Here is an 18,430-nt window from a genome sequence, read left to right on the forward strand (position 1 = left end):
CTGCTAAGGTCTTTGTATCGGATGTGTTTGCTTTTTTGTCTGTCTTTGCCACCGAGGGCAAAGGGGGAGAGGGGAAGACTGAGCTACAAAGACAAAAGACATTAGTAAAAAATGTTTTGAAAGAGAAAAAATGCTCAGGTACCTTTCATAACAACTGGGAATTCTCCATAGTAGGGAATATCTGTTTAAAGACCTCACCAAAGAATTCTCTCAAAGAGAATAGAGCAGCACTTTGTTCATAGGGGTAGGTAGGGGCTAGTCCTGGAACTTCATTAGTATAGGGAACTTCCAGGTGAGGCAATTCCACCAAGTCAGGTACACGCCATCTCTGAAATTTGTTTTTGAGAGTTGCCTAGAGTAGAGGCGCCAAACACACAGCTCTACAGAGTACAGCCTGGAACCAAATTCACATGTCATTAGGAAATTCTTAATAAAATAAATTAAAATACAGTAAAACATCAATAATATTAATAATGATTTTCTAAGTCAAGCTATGACAACCCCCCCCCCCCAGGGATCCTTATATCTGGTGTAATGGCCCCATTTCTATTGGAATTTGATACCACTGGCTTTGAACCCTAAGCGGCTAAGTGACTGCGGAGGGTCACGCAGCCAGTATGTGTCTGAAGCTAAACTTAAATCCAGGGGTTTTCCAGGCTCCAGGGCCAGCTCTTTATCCACTATGTCAAATTGCCTTTCATTCTCTACTGTAGCATTATTAAATTGGTGGATTTGAAGTCTTGGATTGCCTCTGTAAAACTGACTCTAATGCTACAAATTAAAAAACCCTTCTATTAAAAAAAAGAAAGATTAAGTGTTCAGTCCTTATTTAAGAAGGCAGAGAAATGTGTACAATTCATTTTAGAAAGGTCTCCATCAAAAATGTTTGGGGGGGGGGGTTGTTGTTGTTGTTTTGGCATCACAGACATAAGCTTCAGTTATCAAAGAAATTGTTGACTAGCTTATGCCTGATGATACTCAATAAATGAGATGTGACCATCTACAAAACAAGATCCCTAGAGGCTGATGCTAATCAAGACCAAGGTTATGTGGGAAGATGCCCACTAAGAACTGCTGCCTGTGCTAGTACTGTGACTCAGCAATTCTGGCTGATCCAGGGCCAGCCTGAAGCAAAATGTGAATGATTTCTTCCTTGTTCAGGCCCTCCCTGCTTTGCTTTGCCTTCGGAGAGGCCAGTACTTGGGGCCTTGCACTTAGCAAGAGGTTATCTAGCAATTAGTTCATTTAGGCCTAAAGCAGTGGTTTGGTATAGTTGCAAGACCTTTTAAAAAATATCTTGATAATAGTGTTGTTTTCCTTTGTTAATCCTCTGTATTTTGCTTTATGAATTTAGAAACTTTATTCTGAGAAGGAATCTCCTCAGACTGCTCCCCAAAGTGTCCAGGACACAAAGAAAACCAAGAACCCTCCTAGAGAAGTGCTTTTTCTCCAAGGAATATCTGTATCTAAGATTGACTTTGACTAAGTCCCTCTGCTGGCGAGCTTTCATAGAAGTGGAACAGAGATTTGTCCATCATCCCTGTTGTCATGCCAGTCTTTTTAGAAGGCCAGGCCCTGGGACTAAAAAAGGAAGCACAGGAATAATGAAGTAACCATTGTTTCCAATTAATTTTATATTGCTGTGGGAGAGACGAGCATTGATCAGAGTGTTAATGAGATTGAAAGTTTGGGAACTTCTCAGTTTCCTTTCTGTCTTCATAGCTTGTCCTCTAGAGATGGGTTGTTTTCTGTTTCTTCTGTAGACCTCGAAGGGTGGATCCAGTGTGCTCCGGCCTTCAGTCACAGATTCTTCGCTGCTACAGAGACAACCTTCAGGAGGTGCTCAAGTGTTCAGACCTGGTCAAAGCCTACCAACACTGCGTGAGCACAGCCCAGAAGGTAGGTCCAGTGGCACTGCATTGGGATCACATGGTTCCTTCAACCACTGCCTTTTTCCTGGGAGACTGCCCCAGGTCTTGTCCAGACCCTAACATGAGCATCCCCAGCCTTTTGGGAGTGAAGAACATAACACGTTAAGCTGCAAGATAGAGAAGGGAGTTGGAGATACTATAAGAACACTGAGTTTAGAGTCAGAATGGCTGGCCCATCCTTGTTACTTGATTGATCTTTTACTTTTACTTTATATGACCTTGGACTTCCCATCTCTGGGCCTCATTTTTCCTCTTCTGTAAAATGGAGAGATTGAACAAAATCTTCAGGCTCTAAATTCTGTGATTAAGGTAACATCTGTGACCATAGCCATGTGATAGGCAGTGGGAAGAGAAGCTGCTACTAAATTATGTTATAAGGAGAAAGAATTAGTGGAATACTGATAGGGAAATTATGGAGGCCACTTCCAGCATTTGGGGTTTAACACCTTTTGTCCACACCTTACAGAAAATGCCAAATAGGTTTCCAACCACTCTCCCTCCCCCCCCCCCCAATCTGTGGGTTCTTCCCTTGGGCCTGAAGTGCCATAAGGCCTCAAAACCATAAAATGATAATGGATAGCAGCCTTCATCCTACTCCTCCCACCAGTCTTATAGCCAATGGATTATTAGGCTAGTTTTCAAATAGTCTTGGGACCTAGAGACTTCTTTGTAGCTCATCAGTATTTCAGACCTGGGAAGTGGGATGTTGTCAGAGCCCCCTGAGAGCCTGCTATGTTAGCTCGATCACAATTGGGAGATCAGGGACCTCTGCCAAGACCTCTGAGGTTACCCTTCCCATACAATAAAAGCTTCTCCTCGATGAGTGCTAAAGGGAGATGCAAGGTCAGAGAATTGTCTCGGATTCCATCCCATTCCTCTCCTCAGGTGTTTTGCCTCTATTAAAATCTGTTCCTCTGCTGCATCTAGGCCAGCAGGAGTGTAATTCTGCAAAACCCAGACTCATCAAGGGAAACCAAGCTTCTTCCTACATCAGGGCACCAGGATGGAAATTAATTCTAGGGCTAGCAGGGAAGCAACTCTGGGCATCCTCTTAGAGGAAGAAGTGGTTCTCTACAGGGTCCTCATCAGAGAAGGAGAAGGAGATTTAAGACCAAGACTTTGATTTGATTTCTATAAGGATTTCAAGTCCAATGAAGGCATGTTTTTAACCCGTATGGCCTGATTTTAACTCATTTCCTACCCAGATAACCAGAATACTCTCATAGTCTGAGCAGCAAACAACTTATGAAGGACTGAAATTTCTCTAGTTTAGGGAGCCCCTTGTCATCTGTTGTGATATTTGCCCCCTACCTAATATATCCCTTTTTATTCAGATTTTTCTCCTGCAAGATCCCTTCTCTTAAAAACACACACACACACACACACACACACACACACACACACACACACACACACACACACACACACACACACACACACAAACTCTTACCTTCCATCTTAAAATCAGTACTGTGTATTGGTTCCAAAGCAGAAGAATGATTAGGACTAGGCAAAATGTGTGTCAAATGATTTGACCAAGGTCACAAAGCTAGGAAGTATTCTAAGACCAGATTGGAACTCAGGACCTCCCTTCTCTACCACTGATTCAGCTAGCTGTCCCACCCCCCCATCCTATCAAACAAATACATTTCTCCCTTGTCTTTCTCTTCTGCTTGAGGGCCTGCCACTCCTCTCTGCACCATCCCTTCCTGACTCAGCAAAGATCTTTGGCCTCCACTTAGTATCTTAAATGAAAAGCTCTTAGAGTTAGTTTTTAGAAGAGAAGATTTTCATTCTTGCATCAGTGCAGGGACAAAGGGTGAAGGCTCACTTGTCCTCCCCACAGAGAAGCCCATTTTCCCAGGCTGGAGAGCCAGCTGCTTTGTGTTATTCCGTGTGGTGACCAAGGTCAAAGCAGTTCTTGGCTGAAGCAAGTCATTCTGTGTCAAAGTTCCTATCTGGAACCAGATCTCTTTAGCAGCCAAAAGGTTTCCCTTGAACTAAGTTTTCAGTGAATGTTGAGACACCTGAAAGCCCCTGGAATCTCATGGGCCCCCCCTTACAGTTCAAAGGCCACAAGAACCAAACGCAGATGGGTTTGGAGGGAGGAGCTTGTATCTGTCAGGGCCTCTCCTGGTGGAGAGCGGACTGCCATGGACCATCCTGGCCAGGGCATGCACTTCACCTCCATGGTGGTGAGGGGAGAGAACATTTTCTCTCCTACTAAGAGTGGAATCTGTTTGCTTAATTTTAAGTCTAACATGAAACAAGCTTGCCAACCATCCCTGAAGATCTTCAACAGACGGAGATGGGAAAAATTGTCAGGCTGTATTAGACCAAATGGTGTAAGTCCTGGTGGAATTTTTTTTTATCCTTCCTATTTACCAAGAAGGTCTTTGTATGTCTGCAAATCAGTAAGCTTATAACTTTAATTAAAAGCCCTTTTCCTCCTACCTCCCATCTTCCCACCCACCCCCCCAATCCCCAGACCTGCAGGATATTTCAAGTCCCTAACTAATTCTTGGCATATATGATTTCTTATTTGGGGAAATGCTATACTAAGGGATCCTGTTGTCCAGCTGTCTCAACTCCTAGCCCCCAGCTCTGGATGTTTTCTTCTCTCTCTCTCTCTCTCTCTTCTACAAATCAGGCTTTTAGCTTTGGGGGATTGGGGTAGCATTTGGGGAGGGGGAGGGTGTTGACTTTCTTCCCCTAGCAGAGTATATCTTTAGCAAACACATTTACCAATACATCTTTATTGCACCAAGTACAGGCAAAATGTGATTATGAAGGAAGACAGATTGCATTAAACTTCAGCCTGCTTTCTGCAACCAGCCTGCCCAAGAGAGGTGCTGGGAAGCTGCCAGGCCTAACTCCCCCCACCCCTTCCCACCCCCGATGTTATTAAAGAGTAAATTGGAGGCTGAACAACTGGCAACAGCAGAGGCCAATGAAGAATCCAACTGAGTTTGAGAGTGTAGTGTGTGGGGAATGCATGTTAAACCTAAAGCCTTCACTATCTCAGGATCCAATGATTCTGGCTATACAGTGTGTTTGTGTGTGCATGGCTGAAAACATCCTCTCTGCCCCTACCAATGAGTGTCCCAGAAGACTTGGTGGCTAGGGTGCTCAAGTGTATGTCATGGATTTTCTGGGAGCAGTAGCCAGGTGGCAGAAAAATCATCATGGGTTTGTATTTAGGGTAAGTGGGGTAGAGGCCCAGCCATTGCTCAGGTAGCTGGAAAACAGAGATAATACCTTCACACTCCAAGGGTTCTTGGGTATTTTCTGAGGCCCCACAAACAGGACTCAAACACCCGCACATCAGATGTGCAATCAGAGCCCAGAGGCATGTGCATGTATATGGATGTGGAGAGTTTCCTGGCTTGAGTTTGGGCTCTCCATAGATTTTTAACAAGGAAAAACCTGATTTTTATGAAAATCACATATGAGTGAACATTCTCCCTGAGTTAGTTTCTACTAGAAAATTCTGTTTTTAAAGAAGTAAAGGATAAAGGTAAGAACTCTACATGACACTGTTAATGGAAGTGAATTTTTTTTGAGACACGTTTGTACACAAGGTATCTATTAAGACCCAGTTGTAGACATGGTTTTTTCATTTGTTTTGGGCTAGGTTTTGGCAAGGACCTAACTCATAATTGATAAAGTTATTTTAAATGCTGAATCTAATTTCATACCCCACACTTATTGGGTATTTAGTTCAGCACTATACCAGGCCCTAGGAATCTAAAGGCAGAAAGGAAACAGTCCATGCCTACAAAGAGCTGGCATTCTACTGGGAGAGGCCCTAATGAGATACATGATTAGGTGTTTTCTGGCTTATTAAAAATAATTTACTAAGTAGCTACAGGAGCCACTGATTTTTAATCTGACCAATATTTCTTTCCCTTAAAAAATAAGAATTTTCATCAATAAGATGAAAAAATCACCCATTCTTAAAGAAAGTAGGATTTCTGTCTTTATACCCTCAGTTAGGAACCAACAGATCCTATTCAACCTTGTAGTTTTGTTTCTTAGATGATAGAATCATAAAGTATAGCCCATATAGTCTAACCCCCTCATTTGCAGTTAGGAAAATAAGGCCCATAAAGGTTAAATGCCCAGCTCAGGGTTACACAAGGAGTATTGAGCAGAGGGAGAATGTTCATGTAGGGCCTCTGGCTACCACACCAGACTTCTTCCCACTGAACCATGTTGCCTGCTAGTATGATTTATCCCACCAGCACTAGGCTTCAGATCCTGGATCAGAGATTTTTAGAATTGGGGCAGACCTACAGAGAACCTCCCTTTCAATCCCTGCCTTCAATTCAATCTTCTCTATTTAACATGAGTAGGTGCTAGGGATACAAAAACAAAATAGTCCCTGTCCTCAAGGAACTTGTACTCTTCTGGGTAAGTATTTGGAGATTCTCCATTTTTCTAGAAAAGGTAGCTAAGGCGTGTACAGAATGGTTCACTGATTTGTTCATGTTCACACAGATAGCAAGTAGCGTTAGAGAAACAAAACCCACTTTCTCATCTTTCAGTAGAGGTACCATGTCCTTTCAAGACAAAAAAAAAGGCGAGCATTTTAGTACAAGGACTTCTTGAATGAATTTCTTGTATTCACTTCAAAGTCTCCACAAAGATTTCTATAATAGAATATTGTGTTCCCTTGTGGACAGATGCCACATATGAAGAAAGGCATTGACAAACCAGGATGGCAAAAGGCTAGAAACCATGACATAGGATCAATCAAAGGAACTGGAGGTGTTTAAGGAGGAGAGAAGTTAGGAGAGGGAAAGATGTCAATCACTTCTATCATATAAGTAAAGGCTTTCAGATGGAAGAGTGGGCAAGTTTATTTGGTAGGGCTACTCAGAGGAGGGTTGGGAGGCCCTTTCATCAGGGGCAATATAACCAACCACCTTTCGAGATTCTACAAAGAATCCTTTGGTCAAGGGGTCTTAACCAGGAAGCCATGAGTTTGGTTTTTTTTTTTTTAATTATATATATGTAATTTTTTCTATATATGTATACATATGGTAACCTTTGTTTACATAGAATTGATTTCCTTTGTAACCCATGTATTTTAAAACATCATTCTAAGAAGAAGTCATAGTCTTCACTAGACTGCCCTATGGGTCCATGACACAACAAAAGGTGAAGGACCCACTCCTGGACTAGATAATCAGCTTCTAAGATTCCTTTCCACTTCTGAGGATTTGTGACTCTGAATTGGACAGTGGAGCCAGTACCAGCTAGGACTTGTAGACCCCATTCCTAACTCAATTACACCAGAGAATTAGAACCTAGAAGTTGGAATCCCAAGTCTACCATAGTGCTTAGCTGTGTGATCTTGAACAAAAATTACAACTTCTGAGGACCCCATTTTCCTCATTTTTTAAAATGAAGAAGTTGAACTAAATGGTCTATAAGGTCCCCTTAAACTCAATTTTCCATAATTCTAGGAACCCCTTTGTCCTCTTAGGTATTATTTTCTCCAAAAGTTGTGTGAGCAGATTGAGATTGTAAACAGTCACTTCTTCATTGAAAATCAGTATGATATAGTGGGTAAAAGGTTGGCTTTGGAGTCAGAAAGGCCTGTGAATTCAAGTCCTTCCCTCATATATTGACTGTGTGACTTTAGATAAATCTCTTAACTTCTCAGGGCCCCAGGCAACTCTTTAAATTGCAGATCTGCATTAATAGAAATTGTTTCTTTACCAGTAATTCCCTATATCAAAAGTATCTAACATGTACCCACAACAGTCTTAAACATGATCAGAACTAGATTCAACTGTAATTGGAAAATATTTAGCAAAATAAATAAAAATGCCATAAAACATGGGTAACTTCATCTTAAATCTAAGTCAATCTGTGAACCACAGGGATTCTTTGTTAAGCCTCTATTTCTGTTTTTCTAAGGGAGATCTGTAAGTGACCATAGGGCTACCCAAACACTGCCAGCTTCTCCCCAGTCAGGCCCAGGCTTGGTCCCTGCCAACATCCGTGTACATCAGTAGCAGTGTCCTACTCCATACAGCATGACTGAGCTGTAACATGACTTTCATTTGTAGGGCTGAAGAGTGACAGTCTTTCCTGGCATGGAGAGAACCCAGCAGCAGCAGGCATACTCCAGTGAAGTTACCACTTACAGGACCACAGATCCCTGGTTCATCGCCAACATTTCCAGCCATTCACCAATATGTGACCAAGAAACACCACTATGCTTTGGGTTTATCATAGTTAAAGTGACATGTTAAAAAAAAAAAAGTATATGTTCACAACTGCCCTGAGGAAATAAAGCAAATGTCTTTGTTTTCAAGCAGTCTCTAAAAGTCCAATCCTCTAAGTTTTGATCTTGGAAGAATACCCTAAACTAAGGGAAACAACCCTTTTGGACAGCAGTATATTCTTGGACTGTTTGGCAGCCAAATAAAGGAGAACTCATTAGACTTAGAGAATATGAGAGTGGGAAGAAACTACCTTGTTCTCTTAATCTCCTGACTCAGGAAGGATATTAAAAATTTGACCAAGGAATTCTTGTTCAGAATCATAAGAGGAGTTTCCTGTTGGTAAATGGGAAAATCATTTGTTGGGAATATTATAGAGAGATTCATTATTCAGGTAGGAGTAACCTCTAAATTCCCTTCTAACTAGGATTCTTAGATTCTGTACTTGAGGATTTTGTGCCAAGTACCTCTTTCCTTACCCCACAAAAGAGGTCTGGTCATATAAGGTTAGGGGTTTGGTTATCAAGAAAGCTAGAGAGAGTATTCCACCCTCTGAATAGAGATCATTTGTAAAAAAGACAATAAATTCCATTGGTAAGTGGTCATATCTTTGAATTTGTCATATAAAAAAGCATTAGTAATGGATTGTCACAAGCAAAACCAAATATGTCCTTTAGCTACTTCTACATCTTCCTCCATGAGGGAAAATAATAAAACTAAAAGCCCAAGATTGAGGGTTTAACTAGTCTAATAGATTTCTGATTCCTGAATTATATGAGAGAGGAAAATGATCAAGGCCTTTTGAAGGACCCACCGTGCCCTCTTAAAGAACAACCACTAAACAGAATCAGGTAGAAAGGAGACAATCCAAGCTGAGAGGTGGCTGACCTTGAGAAGCTCAGAATGAGGTGTGGAAGCTCCATCTTCAGTCCTCACTAACCAATCCTTACTGACTCTGGAGAATGCATCAGTGGGTTTGTCAGTTCATCAATACGAATATTCTTTCCATGAATATAAATTGTAGCCCATCTGTTTTCTTCTTATCCTCTGTAATTTTTACCCATAATCTTCCATATGATCCACCAACATGCTAGAAGCTTTGTCCCTAGTCTTTACTTTTCCTTGGGTACCAGTGGAACACTTTAACCATCACTTGGTATCCCACAATCTCCCCACATGATCTCTTTTTCTGATTTATTTCCTCAATGACAAAATAGCTATATTTAAATGTGAATGATTCATTAGAAAGGATCAGCTTAGGGTAAGGTATTGGAGGCATCTATGATGCTGCCATTAAAAAGGAAACATTTAGCTAAATTAGTGCCTGCTACTCTCTCAGCAGTAAATTTCAAACATCACAGTTTTCCACTGTGACTCAGTGGATGAAATCTTGGAGTAGAGAAAAGGAAGGGAAAGACCTAGACCAAGAACAGATATCAAATGTGCTATTTCCTGAGGTCTTTTGGTCCTCTTTTGGTCCTCAATAAGTTATCTTCAGTGAGGTGTCTACCTCGCTGCCTGTCAAACGACATGTATCAGATTCAAGATTCCTTTTGTGACAGATAACTATGCTCAGAGGTTGTGTCCAGTTGCCAGTCACCCCTATCCCCTCCCTTTTTCCCCCCTACACTTGGAGGCTCTATCTTCTTAGATTTCCCCTGTGGTGACCAGTGGAAGAGCAGGCCAGGCCAGGATGGGCATTCAACAAAAGAAGTAGGTGGCACTGCTCAGATGAGCCTTCCTGGGCCATATGTCTCCCATGTTAACTTGTAGGTTTGGGAACAGAGGGTTCTATTTTATGAGTTATTCTGAGATTCCTTGACTGACATCTAGGCCTCAGTCCCAAGACATTTCCAGAGAAACTGCTGGAACTCTATTTTACCTGGGTAGACATTTCGTTCATATGTTTCACATGATTTATGGTTCCTCATAGCCACTACTTACAAAATATAACATGGCAAGATTGACTAGCTCCCACAAAACCACTCCCGAAGTTCTGTCCATTTCCTTAGTCCCTACATGTCTCCAGGCAAGTAAGCAATTAACTGTACTGGTCCTGTCCCATTAACTCCCAAAGCTCTGCCTCCATCCCTAGGCCTGCTTCACATCAAACCATCCCGCTAATGTCTTAATGGTGCACATTTGGTCCTGAACTCTGTTCCCTCAAACTTCCACCTGTGATGCCAGGGGCATGTTTCAGAATGACTGCCAGGCAGCAGTCCAAGCTAAAGAGTTTTTGGTAGCCAGACTTTGGCCAAAAGCCTGGTGATCTCGAGGCTAAGTCTCTTGCCTCTGGGCAAGGGATAATAGTCCAACAGCTGCTGTTGCTCTTCTTAGGAAAGAATTATGGAGGAAACTGACTTGTTAGTCCTTGTCCTTCCCAGATCCGAGGTCATTGGAAAGCCTGGGGCTAGTGGGCTTCTGAGATGATAATCTTGAGTGATGGAAGTTCTCTCTGAAATAAAGTTTAGTATCTTAGTAAAAGATCAGAAACAACTTTGGAGAGTCAGCTGCATCCTTCTCTGGAGAAAGAACTGGACTTGTTTGGGAGGCTTTGACACAATATGACCCTGGATGCCTAACTTTTCTGGGCCTCAATTTTCTTAGCTGTAAAACAGAAACAATAATAGTCATTCCCTGTTGTGCAGAATTATTTTGGCAAAGACTTTTTAAAGCATGTTGCAAATCTTTAAATGGTTACAAATACAAGCAACTACCCTTTCATTTTACTGAGAAAGATACTGTGTCATAGAAAAATGACTTTTTGAACCTGCAGCTTGTTCATGTCATGGCTGTTAGGTCTCCTGGCTCCTGTTCTAGGGCTCTTCCATGCCCAGAACACTGCCTCCCTTAAACTCTCTCTCTGGACGTCAATGTCCTCATCTATAAAATGAGGAGATCCAATTAGATGATCTCTAAGGCCATCTTACAGCTATAAGCTTTTGTTTCAATCTCCATTGGGCTAATCAATGAAGTTGAAAGAGCACCTCACACTCACCCATGTCCTCACACATGCCCTTAGGCTCACTGAATTGCTGATCAGCCAGAAGGAAGGGGAGCAGTTGTGCAGAGATGACCCAACAGATCCTTTTTCTGTAGGAAAAGAAATTACAGACAACCTAAGGAAAAGCCTGCAGCTTTACAGGCACTGAAATCTGACACCCTTATTAAGGGCCTATTGTATATACCACAAGCTTGGGGTTAAAAAGTGATTTATAGGGACAGCTAAGGAGCTCAGTGGATTGAGAGCCAGGCCTAGGGGCAGGACATCCTGGGTTCAAATGTGGCCTCAGACACTTCCTAGCTGTGTGACCCTGGGCAAGACACTTAACTCCCATTGCCTAGTTCTCTCCACTTTTCTGCCTTGGAGTCAGTACCTAGTATGGATTCTAAGATGGAGGTTAAGGGTTTTTTTTTTTTAAGTGATTTATAAACTTTCCACCCTTAAGGAACTTATCATCAAATGGTGTTTCTCTGACACAAATAACTGATGAATGGTAGACTGGGCTGGGGGGGCAAAGGAAAGGCGAGCCTAGCCCTCTAAGAACTTCTGAGAATAATATTATTTCCATAGCACTTAAAGGGTTGCAAAGCATTTCCCTATACGCTTTCATTTGATCCTGCCAACAACCTTGGGAGGGGAGGGACGGCTATTCTTATTTTATACATGAAGAAACTGAGGATAGGAAGAGGAGAAATGAAGTGACTTACCCATAGTCACACAGCTAATATCTGAGGATTTGGACTCAGCTCTTCTGACTCCAAGTCCTGCGCTCTATCCACCATACCTACCTCGATCCTTCATACCCTCCCCTGGGTGGAGTAAGAGCCACTGAAGTCAATTTCAGACCAGGAGGCAAATTGTCCCTCATGTTCACCATCCATGATCTAAGTGTATTTTGTAATGTGCAAACCTAAATGCCCTGCAAGTCAGTTTGGTAGTATATAAGCATGACGAGAGCTGTCCCCTCAGTCAGACTGATTCCTTCTACACACTGCAAGCCAGGAATTGCCCCCCCTCCCCCCAACTTCATGGATGGAATGAGCAGGGCACACCCAGTGAATACTGCACAGGACTCCCACTTTCTGATCATCCCTGGAGGAATAGGGAATCTATTGGCCCATCCACAAGTCCATCCTCCTAGAGGGAAGGCAATGTTAAGACCAAGACAAGCAGGAATGAGTTTCATTTTTTCTTTCTCTGGCGGACACCAACCAACAGACTCTTTATTGAGCATCTGTTCTGTACCAGTCAAGAAATATGTGTTGGGTGACTGCTGTGGGGCTCAAAGATACAAGTACAAGGAACAAAATAATCCCTGTCTGTTTGGAGTTTACATTCTAACAGGGGAGATGACAAGCACATATATAAGTATATATAGCAGAGCAGTAAAGCGAATCAATGCAGGTCCATAATAATAGCTAGTATTTATATAGCACCTGCAGTGTGCCAGGCACTGTGCAAAGTGCTTTACAGTGATCTCATCTGATCCTCACAACAACCTGCTAGGGAGATACTGTTATTGTCCCCATTTTACAGTTGAGAAAACTGAGGCAAATGAAGGGTAAATGACCCACTTGGGCTCACACAAATAGTGTTTTGTGGTTGCATTTGAACTCAGATCTTTCTGTCTCCAGGCCTGGGAGAGAATACTAACAGTTGAGAAATCTGTAAAAGATTGATCCAGAGAGGCTGCCCATATGCATCTTAAAGAAGAGAGAGATTCTGTGAGATGCAGAAGGAATCTATTCTAGGCATGGGGGTGGCCAGAGCAACAACGTCGAGACAGGAGGTGAAGCTTGTGGGATGATGAGAAGCCAGTTTGGCTGGATAGTGCAGTGGGCAAAGGGGAATCTTGTTCAGGGAGACCAGAAAGCTGGGTTTTGGGGCCTTTAAAGCAACAAAGGAGTTTCTAGATGATCCTGGAGGCCATCAGAAGCCACTGGTGTTGGCTGAGCAGGGGGGCACGTGACAAATCTCCACTTCAGGAAAATTATGTTAGCAGCAGAGTGTTGTAGGATGGCCTGAAACAGGAAGGACTTGAAGCTATTGCAATAAAGTAAACAAGAGGTCTAGAAGATGCGAATTCAGTTGGTGGAGCACAGAGAAGGGTCCATTTCGAGAGATGTTCCGAAGGTAAGAATGAACATTTTTGGCAATTGATGAGGTAGGCAGAGAGAGGAGAATCTGGGGGTGATAATAAGATGAGTAACCTGAAAAACTGAAAAGAGAGCAGCCTTCCACAGAAATAGATCTGGAAGAGGGGACTGATGGGGGGAAAGAGAACATGGTAAATTTGCTATATCCCTGGGATGTCCAGTGTCATTGACGTAGGCTGGTGACATCACACAAACTGAGAATGAATCTATCAAGCTGGGAGTCCCCTTAGAGATAGCAGGCAATTCCAAAGAGAGAGAAGGGGCTTACGGAGGGCCCAGGAGAGTGCCTTGGGAAGCACCAGTGGAGAGAAAGCCATTTCAGTGGATTGATGCGGTCCAAAGCCAGACTGCAGAAAAGACAAGAGAGTGGAGGCAGCAAGTGTAGACGACTTTTTCTGGGAGGTTGGCAAGGAAAGGGTGGAGAGATGGAGAACAATAGCTTGAGGGAATGGGGGTGACTTGGGTCTGTTTGAAGGGAGTTGTGGAAGAGGCATGAAGGAAGAGAGAACTTCATGCATGTAAGACAGAAAGCTGGGGACCTCATCTGTCAATCAAGAAAGAACATTCCAAAGAGAATGTTCCCAGGAAAGTCAGTTGGAGAGTCAAGCCAGGCTGAAGAGTCATGTAGGAATAGTAGATAGAAAAGGGGTGAAGATTATCGAGAAGGAAACACCTCAAAGAAGACAGGAGGGCACGGCAGCCAGTGCAGATGGAGAAGGGGTGGCCCTGGCGAGAGTCCCTTTGTGAGAGGCTGGGGGAAAGGACAAGTGGGAAATGATGTCAAGAGAGTTTGAAATGGAGAGAAGCGCCTCCCTTTTCTCACTAAAGTCAGAGTGGAGGCCCTCAACTACACAGGAAGAAGAGGGCTGAAGAAGGAAGAGAAGATTCAGAATAGCTTCTGTGGAGAGGGAGATAGGGACTCAGGGAGGGAGGGATAAAAGGATTGCTGTGGCTCCAGTGAGGTCCAATAACATGAATTGATAGTGTGCCCAATGGTGAGACGTAATCCATTTTTTCCAGCAGTTTGTCAGTAGGAGGGAAGAGACATGTTCAGAGTAATCCAGAGCTGAGATTTGGCAAGAGTCTAAGAGCAGCAGTAGGATGGGGTGGGGGTCCCCAAGCAGAAGACGGCATACCATTCAAACAGGTAACTACTGAGCTGAAACGGAGAGAGAGGAAGGTGAGGTCAGAGCAGGAGAGACGACCCAAGAGGATTCTGGGGTGAAGGAAGAGGAAGTCTCCATGAGGGAAAAGAATAGACGGAAGAAAGGTGAGACACGCAGAGGAGTGAAATCATCCGTTATGGTCGTGTTGGGGAACATCAGTTTCTAATTAAGGAAGTGGAATGTCTTGGGTAATGGCCCAACCTAGTATGTGAGCATCCCTATGTGTGACCAAGGAAGAGTGAAATAGACCATAACACTTAGGGATGGGAGGTCCTGGGTTCAAGCCTGACCTCAGACATTTCCCAGCTGTGTGACCCTAGGCAAGTCACTTAACCTCCATTGCCTAGTCCTTACCCCTCTTCTGCCTTATATGCAGTATTAATTAATACTTAATGTTAATTATTATTAATACTTAATACACAGTATTAATTCTAAGATGGAAGGTAAGGGTTAAAAAAATACCTTAAGGAGGTTGAGGACGTATGAAATGAAGGGGTTTGAAGAAGTATCAGTGGATTTAGTTGTTTTTAAACCCTCACCTTCTATCTTAGAATCGATACTAAGTATTGGTTCCAAGGCAGAGGAGTGGTCCGGGCGAGGGAATCGAGGACCTCCCTGTCTCTAGGCCTGGCGCTCTGTCCACTGAGCCACCTAGTATCTGTGGATTTTAAAGCCCCTTAATAGGAGAACCAGAAGTGTTGAAAAAGGAGAAAGAATGGCCTGGGGTGCATTTACAACAGTAACTAAGCAGAGCTGGAGTCTAGAAGTGACAATGGAGAGCCAAGAGGATGCTAGGCCCTCCCCCTACAGCCAGCCCTGTGCAAGGGCCCTGGGCTGGAATTCAAGGGAAAGAAAAGACACCATCCCTTCCTTCCAAAAACTTACTGTACCAGAGTCCCAAGATCTAGGTTCAAATCCAGGCTCTGACATTGGCTGGCCAAAGTCATTTCACTCCTCAGAGCCTCAGTGTCCTTATCAATACAACAGGTGTCAAAATGCCTGTCATTCCTACTCACGGGATAGAATTAGAGTGAGGCCCAAACAAGATGATGTATGTAAAGTGCTTTGCAAAACATTTATTATTGTTACACTAGAGTGCATCATCTAGGAAAGTACCAAGCAGAGGGACTAAGGGGAGCCAGCTTTAAAATACTCCCCCACCTGGTTTACTGTTTCCTCCTTAGAGATTCATTCCTTTAACCTAAAACTGTTCTTTTAAAAAAAAATTCTTCTTCACCAAAATGGACGCCTTATCAAGTAATGGAAAGGTGACTCTGGGTTCCCAAAAGCTATGGAAGAACCTACCAAGTTGGAAATGTTCCACATCCAGTTTGGTGGCATGTCTGCCTCCTGAGGGCCAGTCAAATGTTGGCCACCTGAAACAAGTTCTGTCTACAAAGGATGGAGGAAAAGACCACACCTCTAAAATCTGGTCTTTCATCTATAAAATGCAATGTTTAGACTGGAGATTTTGACTCAGTTCGTGGACATCCCTCTGGTTTCCAGGTTTTTACTACCACAAAAAGCTGCTATAAATATTTTTATACATATAGGACTTTTTACCATGTCTTTGATCTCTTTCCGGGATAGTAGACCTAGCAGTAGGACAGCTAGGTCAAAGGGCATGCTCTGTTCAGTACTTTCTATGTATAATAACAGATTAACTTCTAGAATGGCAATATTCATTCACAGTTCCACAAACAATGCACCAGTTGGGCTATTTTCCCACTGGCCATCTTCCATTTTTGTCATCTTTGCCAGGCTGATAGATACGCGGTTCCAATCTACTCTCTTTGACCAGAGAAGAGAGGTAGATGTTTCAGCCCAGAAATTTGAGCAGTCCTCTGTAACTTTCAGGGTCAGGGAGGGGAGTCACATTTTTTAGGGCAAAGAGAGGGTTTTCAGTAAAGTGAAGGCCTCTCTAAGCTTGTTCTTGTCTAAATTTTGTGGGTGAACAATCAACCAATCTAATCAATGAGAATTTACTAAGCCACTATTATGTGCCAGGCATGGTACTAAGAAATGGGAATTCAAAGACAAAAATGAATAAGGCCCCACTCTCAAGAAGTCTACAGTCTAGCTGTTCCTCTTTACCCAGGAGGAACCCACCAGAAGTTATGCTTTTTTGACATAGACTTTGGGGAAGAGCACATTACACCGTGAGGCATTAGAGGAGGACTTGATGAAGGTGACCTCCCAAGTCAGCAAATAGTGGAGCTACAAAATTGATCCAACCATTCTGGAAAACAATTTGGAACTATTCCCTCAAAGCCATCAATGATGCATACATACTATTTGACCCAGTAACACTGCTTGGAGGCCTGTGCCCCAGAAAGATCAAAGGAAAGACAAAGGGCCCATATGTATAAAAATGTTTGTTGTAGACTTCATGTAACCCATAGAACAAAGGACTAGACATTTGTTTTTTCCATTCGTGACAACCTCTCAGAAATCGCAATTATACACAAGAGATAAAGCAACTTCAACTATCTCCATGATCTAGGATGCCAAGAACTTTAACAAAGTAAAAAACAAAAAACAAAAAACAACGGACTAACACAGAAAGGGCTAAACTTTAACCCCTCAAGAGCTCATTCAGCATTATATGCACAAGTGCGCGCGCGCGCGCGCGCACACACACACACACACACACACACACACACACACACCACCAAGCAGGGTAGCAGGGCTTCAACAACTGAGGGGCGGAAGGCATGGTAGCAGAATGTCAGCACATGTGGCCATTGAGCTTGAGAGAGAGTCCAACATCCAGGGAGAGCCAGTTTTGCCCCCCCAGAAGTCACTTGGGGTGGAGATTAAGGCTGCTAAAATGTGAATTGTCCAATATGGGAACAGATTGCCACAGCTTTTGAGGTACCCAAGAAAACCATAGTCAAAGGTGAAGGTCAGAAAGTGAACAATAGGGGAATTTTTTTTAAGACCAAAATTACCCCAGAACTCGGGCAAAGACCTTGAGATCATATAGATAAACCAACAGGAAAGATATTAACCGGAAGGAAATACATCCTCCAGATCAACTAAACTAGTCTAGCCATCTACAAATAAATACATTGCAAGACAAAGGAAAATAAATCAACAGTTGAAGCAGATTGGGGGAAGGTCCCAAGAAAACATGGAGTCACAGCAGAATATTTGTGAATGGTTTAAAAGAAAAAGAATTGCAAAAGCAGGACCCATGTTCTGCATAGCAGAAATAATTAGCAGAATAGTTCAAGAAAACTTGAATCTGTCAGGGCAAGTCACTCCAAAGAAGCAAAAGAGAGAATAATTGATTAGGAGTACAAATCCACAAAAACGATCAACCTGTCTGAAGAAGAAAAACCAAAAGCAATAATGATAAAAGAAAATGTGATATCCAAACAAGGAAAAAACAGATGTATAAAGACAATGTAAGGGTGATGGGTCTTCAAGAAGAACTCAAGTTAAAAATGTTCATAGCAAATCCTTTTGTAGTCTTAAAAGAGCTAGAGACGAAGGGGTGCCCATCAGGAGGGGAATGATGGAAGACATTTTGGCCTATGAATGGAATGGAAAAAAAGAAGAAATGATGATAGAAATGGTTTCAGAGAAAGCTGGGAAAACATATATGAATGTAAGAGAGGAAACAGACATAATCTGTCAGAGGAAGAAGACAAGCAGACTCATCATCCTGGAAGACCATCTTGATCAGGGGAAGGGTAGGAAGGAGAGAGAATTCCAGAGAAGGAACAGAGGAACTGAGAAGATCCAAACAGTTGGATTCACTTCTCTTTGGGAAGCCCCCCAGGGAGGTTGATCTGAGTGAACCTCTGAGCCTGGAGTATCCTCCTGTGAAGCCTGACCCAGTATCCAGTGGAAGACAAACACCAGGATGAATAGGACTTTGCCAGAAAGCTATTCCCCACAAGAAGAATTCCTCTCAATCCCTCTAAACAGC

General features: G+C 42.8%; 1 protein-coding gene and 1 long non-coding RNA gene across 5 annotated transcripts in view; one reads left to right on the plus strand and one right to left on the minus strand.

Moving 5' to 3' along the window:
- CHCHD6 (coiled-coil-helix-coiled-coil-helix domain containing 6) overlaps positions 1-8,259 on the plus strand; it is a 313,964-nt gene extending 305,705 nt beyond the window's left edge. For 2 of the 4 annotated variants that reach the window (XM_007500305.3, XM_001377356.5), the window contains 2 exons: positions 1,764-1,899; positions 8,012-8,259. In XM_007500305.3, the coding sequence (XP_007500367.2) occupies positions 1,764-1,899; positions 8,012-8,017 (142 nt within the window). In that variant the 3' untranslated portion in view covers positions 8,018-8,259. Of the gene's footprint in view, positions 1-1,763 lie in introns of all 4 variants that reach the window. The other 2 variants (XM_056804730.1, XM_056804729.1) reach the window with 2 other exon arrangements.
- Positions 8,260-8,371: 112 nt separating this feature from the next.
- Positions 8,372-15,524, minus strand: LOC103095918 (uncharacterized). Its single transcript, XR_008913438.1, has 3 exons — positions 15,379-15,524; positions 11,166-11,260; positions 8,372-10,622 (listed from the first exon to the last, which is right to left on the minus strand). It is a non-coding gene; the product is annotated as an uncharacterized LOC103095918 (long non-coding RNA).
- Positions 15,525-18,430: the final 2,906 nt, after the last annotated feature.

The sequence above is a fragment of the Monodelphis domestica genome, chromosome 7 (genome assembly GCF_027887165.1).
Source record: "Monodelphis domestica isolate mMonDom1 chromosome 7, mMonDom1.pri, whole genome shotgun sequence".
NCBI classification, from domain to species: domain Eukaryota; kingdom Metazoa; phylum Chordata; class Mammalia; order Didelphimorphia; family Didelphidae; genus Monodelphis; species Monodelphis domestica.